The sequence below is a fragment of the Lepidothrix coronata genome, unplaced genomic scaffold (genome assembly GCF_001604755.1).
Source record: "Lepidothrix coronata isolate B3197 unplaced genomic scaffold, Lepidothrix_coronata-1.0 Scaffold273, whole genome shotgun sequence".
In the NCBI taxonomy this organism is placed as follows: Eukaryota; Metazoa; Chordata; class Aves; order Passeriformes; family Pipridae; genus Lepidothrix; species Lepidothrix coronata.
The window spans coordinates 542,762-563,944 of record NW_016690453.1 but is presented as its reverse complement, the minus strand read 5'-3'; the positions used below and the strand labels follow the sequence as shown (position 1 = coordinate 563,944).

General features: G+C 38.2%; 1 protein-coding gene across 1 annotated transcript; it reads right to left on the bottom strand.

Annotated features, from left to right (window-relative positions):
• Nucleotides 1–150: 150 nt before the first annotated feature.
• Nucleotides 151–21,044, bottom strand: ANKMY2 (ankyrin repeat and MYND domain containing 2). Its single transcript, XM_017836264.1, has 10 exons — nt 20,858–21,044; nt 17,610–17,674; nt 11,043–11,181; nt 9,122–9,220; nt 6,883–7,043; nt 5,808–6,022; nt 4,558–4,693; nt 2,664–2,792; nt 2,112–2,253; nt 151–1,689 (listed from the first exon to the last, which is right to left on the bottom strand). Exons 1-10 carry the CDS (start codon nt 20,922–20,924, stop codon nt 1,466–1,468), a joined length of 1,377 nt encoding a protein of 458 aa, XP_017691753.1. The 5' UTR covers nt 20,925–21,044; the 3' UTR covers nt 151–1,465.
• Between the last annotated feature and the right edge of the window lie 139 nt (nt 21,045–21,183).

The window sequence follows — 21,183 nt, the reverse complement described above, 5'->3', positions numbered from 1 at the left end:
TTCCAGGCAGGCAGCTCTTGCTTGCCAATTGTCATGAACTTAAACTTGCACACTCAAGCTACAGGAGGCCTCAGAATGTCACATGAGAATGTCACCGTGTGTCCCAACAGGTGTTACAGACCCAGTAAACAGAACTGTCACATAGCCCCCTTCTTTTAAAAAATTTCCCTTTATTCTTCACAATCTACTAATCCTTGAAATTAAAACACAGGTACATTCCCTGCACAGGTGCATTTATGTATCCTCACTCGTACAGTTTTCAGAATATTAAACAAAAACTTTCATGATATTAAATAGTAAAAAAATTAATAGCTTTTTCCCTCTGTTTTGAGGATGGTCCTTACTCCTCCAATTAGAAGAATATTGCCATGTTCAAAACACCAGTTATTCAGCCAAAAATAAGACAGTCTCCAATTCTGCCATCCTTATGCAGCAAGTGATAGTTTCAGTTGTGACATTCCCACTGATTTCATGAGACACGGGAATAAATCTGAGTGAAAAGCATAGTTAAGGGAAGCTATTTTCTAGATCTGGTATTTAGCTGAAAGCCAAAGTGAAATCCCAGCTGTATCAATGCATACATGAATTTCCCCATCTGTGACCAGGTTCAACATGAAAAATATTAAGCATTTTTTACATTTACGAAATGATTCATTAAGAATTCATAAGCAACATCTGTGTACTCTAAGGTATCTTTACCTGAAAACTGATTTAGAAACCATTAATCTCGTCAGTCAAAATACTTTGAGTCATTCTGGTCTTCCCTTCATTAGACTTTGGAATATTTCTGACCAAACCAATAGTGAAATAATACTGTTGAAACACAAATTTCACCATCAGCTTGAGACACCTGAAACAGCAGTTTCATTTACTAAAATTGCCACAAAATAGACACTATTATTGTGCTCTCACTAGCCAAAAATATTTACAGTAATGCCACGAAAAGTTGAGAGTTCAGACTAGTATCTTCGGAAGCTTAACTGCTACTGAATGCCTTCAGATAAAGCTTCATAAAGTGGAGAAAAAAGGCAATTTAACAGTTGGCTTCCCAGTGCTTTTAACTACAGATCTATGTACTTGCAGGAAAAAATATTTAAATTACAATTAAAATAAATTTTAGGTTCTGAAAACATGAATAATCCAAATCAAATGATTTTCATTTTTCACTAAGTGGTTCATTAACAAGAGATACTCATAGAATTTCACTAGGCTTACTGCTGGTATACATACAGATGGATCTATGCCACTCTAGTTTTTAGCAGATAATAAATACCTATTTTGACAATTTACAATAGAATCTGGAGTATTTATAGACAAAGTAGCCAGTATTTCATCTCATGATGAACAGAGACATTCTGTCTTTCAAAGGAAGTCTTGCATAAGCCATGATCTAAGAACTCAGACATGGTCAGCATAAAAAATGTTTAGTACCCTTGAGAATCCTCGGTCCCTTCCTACCCTCTTCTTACTCCTCAGAATCTTGAATTTTCTGAAGATTAATGTCAGCTAAGCCAGTCTCACTTTCCAGTGGACTTTCAGGGTGCAGGGCGAGTGCCTCCATCTCTTTGGTAATTTCAGGTTCTTCTGTTCGGTCAGTAGGATTATTTGGATCAACTTCTTTTGTAGGATCTGGACCAGGATCTGACTGTTGTTCACTTGTAGAACTACTCTCTACTAGTTGCATTTCATCTAAGCAAAACAGAAATCACACAATTAATAAACACTCAACTCATTTGCAAGCAAACATTTTTATTACTGAAGAACAATAAACACTAGGAAATTTTGCATCAATTACAAATTATTAATTTAACCAAACTTCAAGGAAAACAGACCCAAAACACTAAAGTTCTGCTTAACTTGGTATAAGGTTACTCTAAGTAACCCTACCTAAAGCTCTCATTAATTTATCTTCAGTTTTGTCAAGTTAAGAATGTACACAGTATATTTGTAAATTGAAGACTTGAATCTCAACAAATGCAGGCTTGCTGTTATGTTACATCGAAGATTTTTCTTCCAACCTCAGCTGTTACACTTTTAAGACCTGTTCAACTGCTCTTTGTCGTGCAAATTAATGCACAATTAGTTTCTGCAAGCAAACTACAGATTCTAACCTTTCTTTTGCTTCTTTTCCTGTTTCCTTTTCTCTTTGGCAGCTTCTAGTTCTTGTTTCTCATGAATTTCCTTCAGGGTCTTGCAGACTTTTTTGTGCGTAAACCAGTGTATTTTCTGGCAGTTCTGGTCACAGTACATCACCTGAAAATTACCAGAGTTATCAATTAATTTTCACGTACTAAGAAAATATACAATATTCTTGCATTTCTTAGTGCACCAAGTTGAATCTCTCTATGTAGAGCACTTATGGGTATTTTTAAGAAAATTGTAAGGTCATATGGAGTGATTCTAACTTATTTAAGAATCTATAAAGAACAGTTTGTTTTATTAACTCTAAACATACAGAAATTTTACTCTTTCTTCATTCTTAAGCATACACACTTGGAAATCCAAGTACTCCTACTCATGAATTTCAAGTATCTTTCCCAGAAGTAGATGGCTTGAATATTTTCAGTGCAGACACATATGCCACTCCTCTGAAGTCTACATAATAAATAGGGAACCATTCAAAATTCTTAGCACCTCAATGGCACTATTTTTTGGATTCTTACCATTTTACATACTGAACATCTTTTGTCTGCTCCCTTTCCCCCACAGGTTGTACAGAATTCAGCATCCACAAAACCCACTTGGCCAGTAATCGCTTGTGTAAGTACAGAAAAAGCTGTAGGGTCAGAACCCTGAAAGACAAGACAAGAGGTGGTAATGAGATTAAAAAACAGCACTGTTGCAAAGAGGGACACGCACGGGAAAAGCAAAATGACTGCGCAAGCTTCTGCCGCACTGAAGCTGCTGCAGCAGCAAGAACATAAAACTAAATCACAGAACTTCAACTAACATGCACAACTAAACGTTTGTATCATTAGATAAACTGCTGTATATGAAGTTAACTTAAGTCCTCAGCTTCTCTAGAATTTACTCTGTAACTTATAAATTATACTGTTAATGAACTCAGTGTTCTTTACACACCATCACCCACTTGCAGATCCTATGAAGCCTATTTCTGCAGATCAGTCTGTGCCGGCACATACAAAGATGTTTCACTTGTCACTGATATACTGTTGCACTCAGTGCACTCAGATGCTACAGATCAAATAGTCAGAACTTGAAATGTTCAAAACAATTATTTGCATATTACTGTTTAGATGTTATTTGCAATTCTTCCCATGCAATGCAAGCAGTAAGATTTAGTATATTTTATTGGTAATCATAAATTAAGACTATTCTTTTGGACGATAATGTAAACATTAGAGAAAAAAATGCCAAGTTGCTCCAGCTCTAAGTAAATCCTTAAACCGTTAGACTACCATGGAATATGCACAGTCATAACTCCTGCAACAACACTGAGACACCCAGACTGAGTCCAACGTGCACTGAGAAAGGTTAAAGGCTTCCCCACAAATAAAAATTATAGCGTCTTCTCCTTTTCAGTTCTACATAATGGACAGAAATCCAAAGGAATAAACAGTCATTTTTTTAAAGGCAGAAAAGACTGCAAGCTCTCCGAAGAAAAAAGGGATAGGAAGGAAAATGTTTACTCTAAAGCAAGTCATAATGCATCACGATGGCTTATGTTTTCACACTGTGTTCCTGGCTTAGACAAACAGTAGAGATTGCACTAAACCTCAGGACATTTTAGCAGACCTGCAGCCACTTAAGATGGAGGCTATTTTTAATTCACCCAGCATAATCCAAACATGTCACAAAATTGTTCCACTTCCCCAGAATTTGTGGATACATCTCACTCTCAGAGACCAGAAAGAACATGCTTGAAAAAAATAACAGTAACTCTTGAAAAATTTATTACAAAGTAATAAATAGTACTATAATGAAGTGTGTTAGCAAGGGCATATGAGGAAAACTTAAGATTTTTTACTTGTAATTTTGATTTCCTAATTTAGATATACATGTCGCTGTACATTGCATCATCCTGCCTCTCTCTGTGATAAAAGGAGACTCACTGAATGGTTTTTTCTTTTTCTACCATCATGTATTACCAACTTTTTGTGTACAATGGAACTAATGAATGCATTAAATCTAGGAAATTATTCAATCTTAAACTGAATTTAGACATTGTGAAAAAGAGTGCAAGATAAGCTTCATTTATGTCTGAATCTACAATTCCTAAAAGCAAACTGGCAGAGAAAAACTGAACAGATGTCCCAGGCAAGGAAAAAAAAAAGCTCTGAGATAAGAAACAAATTGCTTCAGTTTTCTTTAAAAGCTGAGGTGTTTAAGCATTCATTATGGGCACATACCAGTCAAAGTATTTTAGAGCATTTTCTGCCATATGTAAATCAAACTCCAGTTAGCCACAAAGTTCAGGGACATCAAAAACCTGTGCTTAATATAACACATTGCAGAAGCTGAGAAGAGAAAGATGACTCAAACTGAATTTACTATGCAAGTTGCTTAGAAAGCATTTTCTTGATAGGAAAAACTTACTATTTCAACAGGAGCAATACTTCTCACAAGCTGCTGGAGCAATGTAGCTTCACAGTAAGGAAACTTTCGGATACTTTCTCGAATTAGCTTCTCTTGATACACAGGGAAACCATCTTTATCTCTCCCTTTTAAGAGACTAAATTTTTAAAAACCCAAGTAAAATAAGAAATCACATAGTAAATATTCAAGAACAAACACACAGCATGCTGTACTCTGCCCGCTTTCAAATTATACAGAAGAACTATAATTCAAAATTAATTGGTACCTTCATACATAGAGGTGTTCAATGCAAATGAAATTATTTTTATTCTAATGCACAATCATTATTAAATACACAATTAATAAATGTATGCTCTGCAACCACAACTTAGTAATTCAACCACACAGAGAAAAATAGTAATCTACAAGTAGACTAGGATCTACATCTACTAAAATATCAAAATGCTTTGTGGTGTTTAAAAATAAGCATTGTAAGAATAAACACTGACAAATACACAAAACTTTAAAATGCAAAGTGTGCCTTACTTATGTTTAATAACATGTTATAGTCCTAAACACCTCTGTATTTATCTGGTTTGCTCCTACTTTTTTATATGGATCAGTAATAAACTATTTGATTTCACTACATGAAAGCTGACTTCTTAATTTATATTCAGTATCACACAGGATTTCAGTAAAAATCCACAGAAGTCTATGGGGAATGTGATCCGTCTAAAAGCTGGATAACTTACTTTGATATTTAAGTTTTGTAACTGAGTAGATTCTGAAGATCTGTCTAAGTGATTTAAGAGTCCAAATCAGTTTGTGGGATTTGCAGTTCTCCACTGCTTAAGTGTTTTTGAAAAAAACTCACCCTGTATGACTGCTGGAGAGCAAGATGGCACAAGAAATGTTTCCAGATGATCCATATCAGACATTGAGAAATTCTATTTTCAAGCCTTTTTCTCCATCACATGTTGCTGCCTGCTGCTTCATAGTGTGTATGTGAATGCCAAGCTCTAACCAGTTCCAGCAGAGAGCTGAAACTCTAGGAATGCTTCCTTTGTACCCAGGAAAGGACAGTGTCACTTCAAACAGAAAAAAGGGAGTCAGTGCCACCCTGAAGTAAATGAAGCTGGGATTATTTCAAAATTTATTTGGCATGGCCTTTATCCAAGACAATCCAATCTATTATTGCAGCTGTCTTTTTTCTGGTGTCTGTAAAGCTGGTGTGCATATGTGCCTTCAGACCTCTCTGTAGAAATACACACCTTTTAATAAATCCATCTAGTTTATCCTCTCGCTCTTTTAAAAATGTAATACATTTCTGGAAGATGCAACTGATGTAGTGCATTTTCATAGCAAGTACTTCATTCATATCTTTCTGCTTCATACATTTCTCACAAATGAGATCCAGAACCCTGTAACATTTCTGCAGTGCTTCTACTTCGGCCAACAGAGGGTTCTCTTTTACTAGCAACACGATCTAGGAGAGAGATTGAAGAAAATGTAATCCAGTTAAGAATGAATATTTTTAAACTTGTGCATTAGCATTAAAGCTTATACAACTCATTGTAGCTACATTTCAGTGGAGTTTCTAATATCCCTCTACTTCCTTCTTAGGCAGTCTTCCCTTTCTTTTTTCAGTCATTGTTTAGTATTATTATTCAGTATACTGTAATTCACAGGAAGAAACATGAGGAAACTGTATGCTCCACTCACTAAATGAGCTGCCTATCTGTATGTACCACAGACACCTGGTTGAAAACTATTGACAAATTCCGGACTTTGAATGGCAAGCCCGAGGAACTTGTATTTGAATTTAGGTGTATTCATTTCTCTAAACTACACTGGAGGAGCAAACCATTATTTTCAGCAAATGCCCTGCAAAGTAAAAATAAATGTTCTCTTGCACATACTTTCAGAAACAGCAGCAGTGGTAAGATGTTACTATGGAAAACCAGTGATGAAGTTAGGAAAATACATGCTGAGAAAAGCATTGTGAGAACAATGAGATTTTGTTAAGACAGGATATTGTTCTATATTTTCACTTCAAGTGAGGCTAGGAAAAAAATCCAAAAAAGAAAGCTATTTATGGTTATTGAGGTAAGAAACTCTCCACTTAAAGGTGTTAGTTCAAGATTCTCATGTATACAAACACTGAAATAGCTTAATTTTTTAATCATATCTAAATGTTGAACCTGATTCTTCCTCATTTTCTGAAGCACGTGAATTAGTGGATAATGCTTTTGATCTCAGATGGACTATCAGAAGAGCTGAATGCTTCCTGACACAAAGAAACAGCTCCCATGCCAACAAACACATACAATTTACATATTACTCCACCTTAACAGGATGCATGTTGGTAGTAGTAATAATTTTATGCAGAGGGCCAGCTAATTTTACTGGCAGTTTTGGTTCTTTATCTAAGCCTTGTGGTTTAGTATAGTAGTCCAGCCTTTCACGTGGAAAGAAGTTGTTGATGACAGTCACACAGTCATGTTGACCTAAAGGCACACAAGAAAAAAAATCACCAGTGAAATAATAACCAAAAAAGATACTTAAATCCAAATCTGATAGAAGCAATATAAGTGAGAATCACCCACAAAGGAGCTTTGCATGATATACTTTGCACTGAAAACAGGCAACTCTTGTCATGATTTCGTGTGTAGATTTAATGTTCAGTAAGTCTAACCTACTGACTCCCAGCAGGGAGTGCCCTCATGAAAATTCATTTTGAAAACTCTATCTCCTTCCTGCATCCTCTTTACTTGGTAAGCCAAAAATTAAGAGAACAGGTAGTTCTCCCCCAAGTTATACTATACTAGCAGTCTTATACTGGCGTTAAAATTTTTCAAGAGAAGTTCCTCCACTTTGTACTTCTAAAAATTAATGACATTTGCATTGAGACTTGTAAGTTTTCAGACCTGAAACAGATAGTAGTGTATTAATCTAAAGTGGGAGAAGTTCTAAGAACAAAACATGCATAAAATTTACCAAAACTAAAAGGACTGTGATGAAAGTAACAAGATGAGAAAGGTTACACCCTCTTGTTTTCTACTTCTGACAATATGATGGATTACTTGGCTATAGGGAAAGTAAAACTTATCTTCTTTAGTTCAGGACCACATTCTTTAAATTGACTAATTTGTCTTGGCACTAATCCTATAATCAGTACAAGACACAGCCAACCAAATTCCAGCATTTAAATCCTCCACTGTTTTAGAAGAGACAGTTCTGAGCTAATAGAGCACAGTGTAAGACAAATGACAGGGGAAGAAGTATCCTCACTTCTCACACACAGACAGATGAATTAGTGTTGATTGGGCAGAGAATAAAAAAACAACAGTAATGGATTCCAATATTCTGACTTTTACAAAGTAGTGTACCTCAGTATGCCTGAAAATATTTCTTCTACCTTGGTGACATGATGAGATTTTAAACAAGAACTCTCCAAAATTATGTTGGAGATAATATTCCCCACTCACTAATAACTCCATACAGCATCACATTGGAAAAGACTATCCAAATCCAAAGTAAAATTAATAGAAGTAAACTTCTCTGACACATTAAGTGAATAGTTAAGGTTTTGTTGCTCAAACCTCAAGTGAGCAACCCCACCCTTTTCCTTTTTTACAAGAACAGAATGAGATAAGATGGAAATTGAAATTTAGCACTAAATTACTAGTCAAGGAGGTAAATCTGAATAGCAAGATAGGCTTTTGAATCCAGAACACCTAATGGACTAGCAAGGTTCTAAAGCATTTAAACACCATGAGAAGGTTGTGTTTGAAAGAAAATACAGGTCTTCTTTTTTGGGAAGGTCATCTGGACAGCAATAGCTGTATCACTAAAATGACTCCCCTTTGCCTAGTAATATTTTATCAATTTTCCTTGCTAGAAGTAGAAAAAGAGTGAAACATTAATCCAGGAATCTCCTAGTACTGTCAAGGGGGGTAAAAAAAGTAAAAAGGATTTATAAAAACAAGAAAAAAAAGACAAGAAAAAGAAACATAACAGAAAAAAAAGCCTGTTGCATCTTTTGTTAGGGATGACACTGTATATTGGAATGGGAAATCTTTTATCTTGTTCTAGTGAAGTTCAGGTCATTAAGCAGTGACTACCTCAAAACAGGTTCCAAGACCTCTCCCAGATCCCGAGGGAGAAGGGCAGGTAGTGGCTTCCTGCCAGCACACAGCATGCTAGTGGCATAGCTCAGATGAGAGTTCCTAAGGTCATTCTTTCCCACAAAGTAAGCTCCAGTTAGGCACTTTGTACTGCACTTCAGACACTTCCAATGTTACCAGCTTCCTCTTACTATTTCCAAAGTGGCAACACTGCAAAAACTTACACACTCAAACAGCAGCATCTGTTCTCACAGGTAAGATCATCTGTGTTTTTATGAAACCAAGCATGGGAATAGAACACAAATTGACTCTTACAGGATGAGATGTGGAAAAAAAAGGTCAACAACTGTGTCAGTTCAGAATAGGTCATTAAAAAATGTTTCTTCAACAAAAAGCATCAGAATCTAACATTTTACTTCTTTAGGAATTTAGGAAATGATAACAGATTTTCACCTTACCCACAAAAGCAGCCATCTGAGCTGCTGTCCTTCCCACAGAGTTGACAACATCAGTTTCTGCTCCAGCCTCTAACATCATCCAGGTGATTTCTTTATTTCCTGAATTTGCAGGGAAGATATGGGGAATAAGTGACAACAAATCAAAACTTGTAATTCTTTATGCTTTAGAAAAACATGGACTGAATTTCTTAAAGACCGAGCATAACAGTGAGGGAAATGAATGTTCTTAATGTCATTATTTTAAGACTGGATTAAGAGAAAGGCACGGTGCTTATTTATGGTTCCAGAGGGTATAACTCTGCTCTCTGTAATGCACATTCAGCTCCCCATGGAGCTTATGGGACTCATATGCAGGTAGCTACACTAGAGCTTGGTCCCTCTGGATACCAGTATAGAAGCAAATTCTGCTAATCTAGTTTGACAGTTCAACTACATTTGCTATTCTAAGAAGAAAAACAAATTCAGGATTATGATGTAGCAGGAGCACAGAGAAAAGAACAGATTGTTCCTTTCTCCACAGTGGGAACTGGGTGTTCAGACTGGGCTAAATACCAAGTAAAACGAAGCTAAAATTTGATGGGAAGATTAGATGACTTAATTGGTGCCCTTCAGAGACTAATAAGGACACTTGCCACCACTCCTGTTGGTTCTGCTTTCAAAGGTATTCTTACTGTATCAGTTTTAATGCAGCTGCTAAGTACAGAAAAGTGAATATAAAAAGTGGGTGGTGGATGAAAATGAATGTTTCTGGTTTAAAAACAAAGTCATTGCGTCAGTAGTGCTCATGTACCTTGTGTACTCACAGACAACAGACTTTAAAGTCAACATTCAGAAGTGTTCACACCCAGGATGACAGGTTAAAAGCTTAGCTGTGAGAAAATGGTAAAAGTCCAGCATTTTCCATAAAGCTGCAGTAATTTAACAACCTCCAAGTGTTTGTTCTCATCTGTCTTCTGCAGCTCTGATATTGCTCAATGCCACAGAAAATTGAAATTTCCCAAATCTTTTTACCAAAGTTTCAGCAAAAAAGCAATCTGATGATCCACTTAGGGTTCAGATAAACACATAAGCCTGCCTTTCTTTTATACTTAAGATAGAAGAAAGCAGTTTAAACTCTACCTTCTAAGAAATCTTACTTCCTTAGAATCTCCTTTTCGGGAAGAGATAAGCGGCCTAGTAAAGAAGATACTTAAAATAACCTAATATTCCCAAATCTAATCTTTTCCCCAGAAGGAACAATGTTTTAATGTACTGTCTTTTTCCCACTCGAGGAAATAACTGTTCCTGTCATCAGGGAAAAAGGAGGAAAGCTGCAAACCACCACTTGAGACAGGAGAAGATATGTACAGCTATAAGCACTCTTATGAGAAGAAAAAATAATGCAAGAGGAGAGGGAAAAAAAATGTGGGGAAAAATGTTACTGAAACTTACTAAATACATTTTTAAAAGCCCACAAGATAATTGCAAAAATAATGTAGGAGAAAGACAAAATTTGAAAAATACTGGATTGATTTGAGAAGTCTCAAATACTATTAAAAGCTATGGATTTGTAGTGCTAATAAGGCAGTCTAGTACAGCAGCTTTTTCAATGTAACACAGTGGAAGTAAACCAAATTTATCCCACTGCACAAGAAGACTGTCACAGAAAACTGAATTTTGGGATCTGTAAAAACAGGACAAAGTAAAGACAGACTGAATGCCTCAAAATGCAGAAAAGCATCAACTTTTATATGAGTCTGAACAGTAGCTCTCCTGTTCCACAGTCCTTATGATTCTACTGCTCCTGACATATTGCCATGGTTCACATAAGTAACAGTAAACCTGAATAATAAAAGCATATCAATATTTCCCTTTAAATTATTAATTTAAGGCAAACATCGATGTCATAAAAATCAGTGACCCAAGTTTAGTAAGAAGTTACCTGAAAGTCCAGCGAACATCAGGGCAGTGTATCCATGCTCGTGTTCATTGCAGTTCACATCAGCTCCGTGTCGCAAGAGCAGCCTGCACATGTCCACCTTCCCCTTGTAGGCTGCGTGCATCAGAGGGGTCATGCCATGCTGGCAAAGCAAAGTGGAAGCAAGTAACACATAAAGAAGAATGTTACATCTCTTTCATACCATTGATAATTTTTACTTGTACAGGCATGTTCAGTATAACTAATAAAGCCTCACATAATATTTAAGTTACAAAAACACTCACAAAATCTTCATAAAAATATATGGTTAGCAGATTTTCCACTTCCAAATCACTTTTCTGATTATGCTGTGCTACAGATTTGAAAACAGACCAGTGTTGAATAAATGAAAACCATTTACTGCCAATTTCTCATTGGCCTTTTGTGTAAGATATTAGTGTTAAAGACAACTAATGCTTCTGCTAGCAGAAAAAGCTTGTTTTAGAAAACTTGTTAGGTTCAGACATGATTTCTTTCTTCCCCTGCTGCTGCTTATATGATAAGCAATAAGAAAATTAGGAATAGGCTGTTGTTATTTTAAACATTACAAAGATCTGCAGTTTCTGAAACCCATCTTGCTCATCTTTAGTCAGGATTACTGGTAATTGTGCTATCCTACTCCTTCCCACTTCTCCACCCTTGTGGTATTGTGTGCACAATCAGCCAGAGCTCTGAAAGCCCTTGTGCAGATACTCAGCTCTCACTGGACTTTAATAACCAAGCCTCAAACCTTGCTGTTGATCAAGTGCCCTGGTACAAAAACGGATTTACTTCAGCAGGTTTTATTGGAGTTGTGCTGGTGTAATTATAAATGTAAACCTGGGCAAACCTCTGGGGAAATTTTCAGAACTAGGGTGAACTGTGAGTGCAGGCTCTCTCTCTCTCTCCAGGGGCAGGGAGAAGCACATTTCTGTTTGAGAAGATTGCACGACATTCAATTTTTAGAATTTAATACACTTTTTCCAATATGCTGTTTATTTTCACATAACATTGAGTCAGGATTCATGTTATCAGCCAAGACACAGTAATTGCCCAAGAACACTCCAAAACTGAATACATGGGAGTGTGCTTTAGTTTGTTCCTGAAGGAAATCAGAAGGGCATTTTGTTCCTTTTTTGCCAGTCAAGGCTGTGTACATGAATGCACTCATGTACATCATTACTGCAGCTCTGTAAATGCATGGTAATGTGATACTTACTCTGAAATAATGTAATTGTCAGTTTGAGCCTTAATATATTCCTTGTTCCGATTTACGATAGCATAAAACTCAACTGAGTTTACTTTATCAGTATAATTTTCAAAAAATTTCTAAAGATGATAGAAATTGGGAAAGTTATAACAATTTTGAAGTATTATATTTTCATTATTCTCCATTCTAACTGAAAACAGTAAAAAGTGATTACTTGATGTTTCATATTCTAGCAATCCAAACATTTTGGTAAACTGCAATATAAACTGCTACTAAAGAAACAAAAGACCTGAAGAGATCGCTCCACGAACATGAAAAAAATTGGTTTTGCTAGGTTTCACTTGGGATGCCACAAATGTTAAGTAAAGACTTTTTGTCCCAATATATAAAATATATTACATTCATTACGTTACATCAACAGCAATTTTTAGGGGCCAATCCCATAAAAATGAGAGTCACAGCACAGATTCACCTCCTTTAGCAGCACAGAAAGGCACTGCTGTAAGGGGATACGAACACAATATGGTTTTCAATGGGAGAAGGAATGTTTAGAAAACAATTACTTAAGTTTGGTTATATCTCGAATGCCAGTTGTTTCAATTAAGATCTGAAGATTATAGGACAAAGGAAGGAATTGGGTTTGTTTTTGATCATCCCCTCCTCCCAGAAAACTTTTTTTATAATCCTTTGATTCAATTTTGGAAGTGTCAGGCTGTGGTGTGGATCAAAAAAAACATATCAAGTAGAAAATACATGGACAGTTAATAGAAAATTGGATTTAAAGTCACACTAATATCAGCTTTGCACATTCATGGCAAACAAAATAGGGTCAGGCTAGACACATGCTTATCTGAAAAAGCTCAGTGTCCTGTATTATATCCCTACACAGAAACTGAAACGACTGCAAATATTTTTCTCATCCTGAATGTCAAAGACAGGTCCAGCAACAGTATGTTTTCTCACAGATGACATTGGGATTGTCAATACAACGTACTTATATGACAAAACTAGCAGATGGTTTATTAAGCATAGAGATGAAACAAATTATTTATTGTTCCACTATGGAACATCAGATGAAGAATTCTAACAGCTACTATGTAACATTTTTCTGACCAAAAATCTGGCCTTTTAACCTCATTCCCTAGGACAAGAAGGAATCCTTCCTAGTTTCTAGTTTGTTTTGCAGGGATGTTACATGGTAACATCTCCAATCTTCCGCAGGGCTTATGATTTGGAAGGCAGTCAACAGTCACATGCACAAATAATTTTAGCTACAGCTAAGTATGAACTAATTAGAATATGAAATATTCTGTTCAGTGTCGATAATAGCTTTAGTTGTTCTCCTTTACAGTCATTCTGCTCAAGTGTTGGTTTCACATCTGTAATGCATTTCATTCCTCTGATGACCTTTCAGTTCATCTGAAAGTGATGAAAAGCTAAAATCTACATCAGTCACCAACGTGAACTGAAACCAAATAATTCTTAATAGCTGTTGAATTTTCTTTGGTTTGCATATTTTGAAGTATGTAAAAACCACCAAAAGACAAAACTCTCCTCAATGAAGGCCTAGGATCCGGGCATTTTCTGCCAGCATACGATGTTCATGCTGGAATAGCAAGATAGATTAACTGAAGAACCCTCTGCTGAACATAATCAGTACAAGTAAAGCTACACACATCTCAGGCAGTAATAAGCAGGCTGCTGCTGTAATTCCCGGGAAGTGCTCTGTTCTGTAATTAGCATATAGAAGGGCACTGTTTCTAAAAGATGTATTACAGAACTGAACAGCCGAATTACCAAACTAGAGGCAAAAAGTAAAGCTGCTAATGCCAGATGATAGTTCTGTATATAAGAAGATTATAAATGACCTTATAACTATTTTAAATACAGAAAAATTGTGAAGCCTTTTCAGGTCAAGTCTCTGTTTGATCTGCAGAAAATAGGGCACTGTAGTACTACAGTGCTCCTTTGCAGCCTTGACTACCAACCTGACCAGAGGAAACTCATGGCTAGAAAGCCCATGTGCTTCCTCTAGCCTGCCTTTCTGCATGTAATAAGCTAAAATATCTTGGCCACACACTGCAAACGGACGGAGTTAAGTCAGCAAACTGCCAACATGAAATCACAACACTATTTACAAGCTCTGCCCTGTCAGGGGAAACAAAAGTTCTGAACACTTTCTTCCACACTAAGTTTCCAAATTAGAAACCACTTCATGTAGAAGAGGACAATAAAATGACTAAGTGGTGTGCATTTAAATAAAATATATTGTTATTTATTTTGCATTCATTTCCATAGCCCATCTATTTGTCCTAATGTTTTAGGACACCTGAGCTTAAATGTCCCTGAAGTTTTAAAGTTGCCAAGCTGTTAAAGACTAGTTTTGTGAAGCAACTATTATATTTATTTGCTTTCATAAAGACAGTGATTAAGCCTAAATACCTTCCCTTTCTTCATCTACCTAAATCCAGAAAGAAACAACAACAGAAAAAATTATTTGGTCAGAAAGGGTGCTGACAAAAAACAGGACTGTATCTAATGGGTATCTCCAGCCTTCAGGAAGATGGGCATCTGTGAAACTCATTTGAAGAAATGATCTTATTCTGCGTTCAAGTGACTTACTGCTGCCAGCAGAGCTCTGCAGATAGCAGGAGCTGAAGGGTGAATGAGTCTTGGCACAAGGAAAAGCAAGTAGACTTAGAGTAACCTTTTATTTTTAAATACACATACCAACAGCAGAAGCAATGCTGAAATACTGCGTCCAGCTCATGCCTACATTTTTGAAGTAAGAAGCTGAAACAACTGGAAAGGATTTGGAAAAGAACCACAATTATAGCTCAATTGCTGCAGAAACATAACTTTAGGCAAGATACTTAAAAGGTCAGTGCATCTGGAAGATGTTAAAATGTGTCTTGGTACTTGTCTAAAGGTACATAGAGAAAAGACAGCTGATTGTCAGTAGTTTTTAATCTGGAAGAAAGCAGATCCAAGCAGTTAGAATATACGGTCAAACCAAAAATGAAAGGAATAGCTTATGTGTATATTTTTTTAACACTAGGAAGTGCAATATGTAACAGCCTGCTTCTGGATGTGCTGTGAATTACTGAGTCTGTGGAAATTATTAAATTGTGATTGCATGCTTGCTGTATAACTAGAAGAGAGAATTACATTAAAGCTGTGCTCATTCTGTGGATTCTCTCACTTATAAAGGACTTTAGGGATGGAAGTAAGTTCCCAATTGAATTGTGCTCCCATTTCAATACCTAAGCACTCCATGTTCAGGGCTGTTTCCTTACGTCCTAACATTAGTAAAATAAGTAACAATAGTAATATAAATAATAACATGAATTTCAGGATAAACAACTAAGGCAACAGAGAAAAAAAGTAAGACCTGATGCATTGAGAGAAGTCTCCAGTTGTGGTGATGTTGAATAATAGATGAAGGTAATGCTTAACTGGGATTTCACACACTTACTTTTGTATAGATATTTGAATAACATATTGGAGCAAAAATGGCTTATAATAGAAAAATTCTAAAAGTTGAGGTAAGATGACTGATGGATTTAAGAATCCTAAACAAATCTGAACTCTTTCCTGTTCAACATGCATGATTACATACCACTCTTGGGAATAAAAATGAGATGGCAGGAAGTCCCTTGCATAAACATTCAAAGTGTTATGTGCCTTGTATTTATTCAGATGTTAGCATTAGGCAAGTATTGTTAATACTATTTCTTTTTTAACAACAGCTCTGTGCATAACTCAGTTATGGTTTCTATTATATAAACCATATCCTCTTGACAGTAATCCTGTATGGTGCACTAATACTGCATCAAGGGTGCAGTCAGCAATTCACTACAGGAAAATCTTACCATAAAGCACACTTGCAAACATACTTATATTGTATCTGGGGTTCCTGAAGTTCACTGTAAAGCTTAGTGTGACGAGTTTGTCAGAAGCTTATTAGAATTTATGTAGTGGTAATTAAGGTTTAAATATTTAACTGTTATTTAAGAGCATTCAGAAAATGGATCTGTTGGTAGCACAAAAAAGGCTAACAACATTCCATGGAGATATCTGGTACATGAAGGGGCAATTTTCCTCCATTCAGAATTCATGGGACCACATTTACAATACCCTGTCCAATTCTGGGTCTACCAGTGCAACAAAGACACGTATAAACAGCAGTAAATTCAACAGAGTTCCACATGGCGGGAACTCAAGCACTTGTGTGGTGAAGAGAGGCTGAGGGAGCTGGGTTTACTCAGCCTGGAGAAGAGATGGCTTTGGTGGAGCCCAGGAGCAGCCTGCCAGAGCCAGCAGGGAGGTCACTGAGAAGACAAACCCTTCTGTTATGGTAACAGGAGGGCAAAAGACACTGAGCCTAAGCTGAGGTTCTGACATAAGGGAAACACATTTTCACCAGAAAGGCAGTGGAACAAGTTGCCCAGAAACACTGTGCAGTCTCCATCCTTGGAGGTTTACAAGGTCGGACAGGACAAAGTTCAGAGCAACCTCATCTGACCTCGGAGCTGAAGCTGCTCTGAGCCAGAGGTTGAACTAGAGACCTTCTGAGCTCCCTTCTAGCATGAATGTTCCAGTGATCCTATGAAATTATAAAATTGTGAAAAAAACCACAAATTGACACTTAAATTAAGAAATTACACATGGATTTAACATGCATGGTGGGGAATTACAATTTTGCTTGCATGTTACACTTCTTATTAGTGCTGCACACTTCAGAAAAACATTGTAAAAAGAAAAAGAAGAGGAAACGTATGAACATCCCACAAGGCTCCTTTCCCCACGACCTTACTCTCATCATCAGGAAACACTTAAGTGTTTTATCTTCTACATGTCCATCACACCTGCCTCTGAAAAGACTCTGTTTTCCACTTTTGATCTAGCTATTCACCCTCCCAGTATGTTTACGGTTTAGCAAAGACGGGGTTTTGGGTGATGAGATCAAACACAAGATGGGGGCAGGTATTCTTTATCCCCACTGTCTGCTGCAGAGGAACTACAGCTTGGTGGAGGTGACAAGAAGCCAGGGAGCAACCCCCATGTTCTTGCTGCAGTATTTGTCTTACCTTACAGACACCAAAGTTCATGCTGGAAATTGAGAGAAAATACAAACAGTGTAGTACTTTAAGTAACATTAATCTTTAAACTTTCTTAAAAAAAAACTCCTCAAAGGCTCATTATTCAGCTGCAGTCTGGTAATATCTTCAGAACAACTCTGACTTCTACGAGTCTGTACAGCAATGATATTTAACAGGAAGGCCTTCAGACCTAGTATTTTCCTTGCTAAACTCAGCATAATGCTTGTAGTTTTGCTGTACCTCATCCAAGCAATTGACACGGACATTCTTGCTGCCCAGTAGTCTTCCAGCCTCATCGGTGTTTCCTTAAATTTAAAAAGACAGAGATAGAAAGGGGAGTGAGAAACAGAATAAACTGAGAATCAAGAGGAAAGTTATCATTTCCGTTCCTCATTAGAACAGAAATCTTTGCAGATTACCCACGTGGGATGTAGATCAACCACCAGTAAATCAACTGCACTTAGTGAAGAGGCTTAGGAATAAACAGTGTTCTGTTCTGGAAGTTAAAAGGCAAGAAGTCACAACATTAAGGAGAAGTCAGAGAGCATGCACTAGAAATAAACATCCATTTTTTGTGAAGTAACTGATCTACACACACACAAGAACAGGACACTAATACATCTCTTCATAAACAGCACCAGAATAGTTCTGAATGAGTACAATGATGCTGAGCATTTTAACACACTTTGAACTTTGACTTCTTCTGGAGCATCTGGAGCATGCCTGAAAGAGTTATCTAAGTTCTCACAAAAGGGAATTATCTCATTTATAACACTTTCTGGTCCGAATGAAACATGCTTCATCATTTACTCACATCATCTTTCCTGTTTAAATTTGAAATTTGCAACATACCGCTTCCCAGGTCCACAAAAGTGGAAGGAATTTGCTTTTGGTAATAGAGAATAGAGGTGGAAAGGACAAGGGCAAAAGTAGCTTGATCACTGACATTTCTAAAAATTGCCAAATACATAAATAGACTGAAGTCTGGAAAAAAACATGCAAGGAAAAACAAGTCATAACTTTGTATTTTCAATTTGCTACAAGAATCTTTTCGGTTAAGTCACAGGTCTATGAACCTGATTTAAAGCCCATTGAAGGACAATTCACTTAATATCAATGCAGCTTCTACAAGCATTCAAACAAATAGAAATGAAAGAACATTCAAAGACTCTGAGTTTGGGGAGTTAAATCTATTGCAAATTAACAGAAACTTCTGATCACTGAATCAATCGCAAGCACAACTCTTTCAGCAGTGATGTGCTTCATAAAAATAAGCATTGCCCCCCTCGTTTTAATGACAGGATTCATGCTTATCTTCACTATATCACAAGGAGGTGCTCTTCCAGCAAATTTTCAGCAAAGCAGTTCTTGCAACTTCAGTTTTGGCCAAAAACCCCATTACAAATACTACAAATAATTTTTTTTCACCAAGCTTTTGGTGTGGTTTAACTATACTACAGGTTTCTTTCTTCCTTTATTGTTAATTTAGGGAAAAAAATAATCACCTAAGTCATCTCACACACTTGATAAAGACCCAGTCAGGGAACTGTCAACCAGCCTACTCTCCCAGACATAGATATTCTAAACATTGGGAAGCTTCTTAAGACCTGGAGAAATTTTCAGAAAAACATCCCAGCAAAAGAATGAACATCAGTAAGAGCAAGTCTTAAAGGGGTGATCTTCAAGTAAATTTCAATACAAGCAAAGCAAAGTTGCGTTTACAAGTTCAGAGTTCTCAAACACTGAAGGATTTCCAAACATGACACTGAACTGCTGGAAGGCAGACTTCTAAAATTGTGTAGAGCTACAAGCTGGAGCCAGGCTGCTCATGGTGGTGCACGGTAGGAGGCCAACAGACAACAGGCAGAAGTTGACAGAAAAGGAAGCTTAAGACTGGATACATGCAAAAACATTTTCACTACGGGCCCAGTAAAGCAGAACAGGTTGTCCAGATACGCTGTGCAGTCTCCATCCTTGGAAGTTTTCAAGGCCTGATAGGATAAAACTCTGAGCAATCTCATTTGACCTCACTGTTAATGTGTTTTGAGAAGGAGTTTGGCCTAGAGACTCCTGAGGTTCCTTCCAACCTGATTCACATAAGCAATCAGGTAAGTTAGAAAGAAGTGCCTGCAAGACGAAAGCCTGAAACTCTAATTAAAGTGTCTGATTAAAATCAGACTGATTTTGATTCACAATAAATTCATTCCTGGCTGTCCTATGCCTACGTCTCTGACACAGAGCAACATTTTAATATAGCTGAGAGTGAAGCCCCAAAACTAAAAATAAAACTTCTTAAGGGTTCAATTTGACTGAAAACTACATATAAAAATGCATGGGACACATCAAGTGTTTTTAGCTTACCTCTGACTAATGATCACCAGTCATGATTTTCAAAATGCCATTTGGACTATAACTATTTAGACAGGGCTGTGGAATTCATGTTGCTGGACCAGGAAACCCAAGTGTAACAGCGAGCATGACAGAAAGCTCCCCAACAATAAGCATGTGTGCCACATAGTGCAGTGAAACCACGACACTTGTGTGAAATGCAAAACCAGAGAATCACAGAATGGGTCAGGTTGGATGGGATCACAGCATTTGGTCCAACCTCCCTGCTCAAGCAGGGTCATCTTAGAGCACATTGCACAGGACTGTGTCCAGATGGTTCTTGAATATCTCCAGGAAGGGAGACTCCACAACCACACTGGGCAACCTGTTCCAGTGCTCTGTCACCTGCACAGTAAGGAAGTTCTTCCTCATGTTCAGGTGAAACTTTCTGTGCATCAGTTTCTGCCTGTTACCTTTTGTCCTATTCTGGGCACCACTGAGAAGAGCCTGGCCCCAACCTCTTGACACCTTCCCTTCAAATACTTTAGACATTGATGGGGTCCCCTCTCCTCTCTCTAAGAGAACAGTAATAAAATAGTATAAGGGATAAGAGGTGCACAACACCCTGGACAAGTTGAGTTCTGTTAATTTAAGAACTACCTGTCTGCAAGGACATCCTACTCTGGCAACAACGCACCGGGAAAACCGTACAGTGGACCAGAGGAACGGATTACTCCCAGTAAAACTTTTTGTTTGTTTTTAGCACAGCACATTAACACCAGTCATTAAGTAAATGTCAACAGACATTAGTAATAAGACGTAAGCTTTCCCTGGCAGAGTTAGACCCGCCCAGCTGAGCTTCTCCAGCCCCACTGGACCGCACCGCGCCCCCACCGCATTCCCTGGGTGACACGGGCCTGCCTGAGAGGGAAGTGGACCAAAGGAAGTCCTCTTGCAGGCAGGGAGAAGGATGGCAGGGTCCGAAGGCGGGAAGGCAGGCGGGGCCCGTAGCGGTGACCCCAGCGCGGAGAGGCCCGGGCCGGAGTGGGGGCAGCGCGGCCGGTAACGGGGCCTCACGCGAGAGCCTCCCGGGGCACGGCCGGCGGGGCCAGCGGAGCTGCGGCCCAGGGCCGCGAGTAGCGAGGGCCGGGCGGGCTCACCTGTGGCGATCACTGCCAGCAAGTCCTTCTCCTCCGGGCTCAGGTCGCCCTTCCTGGGGGGAGCCATCGCGCACAGCAAGGCGGGACGGGCCCGGACGGTGCCGGCAGCGCCTCCCGCGCCCCCTCCCGCGGCACCGCCCCCTCCCCGCTCCTCGCGGGGCCTTCCGCCCGCAGCCCCGCCCTGCCGGGGCCGGCCCCGGGGCGAACCATTCCCGCCTGGGCATGGGGGGCACTGCGTGCGGACTGCTCCCCTCCGCCGGCCGCCCCTCTCGGCGTTGCCGCTGAGAAGGACCGCTCCGCTCTTTTTCATGATTTTCAACTTGAGA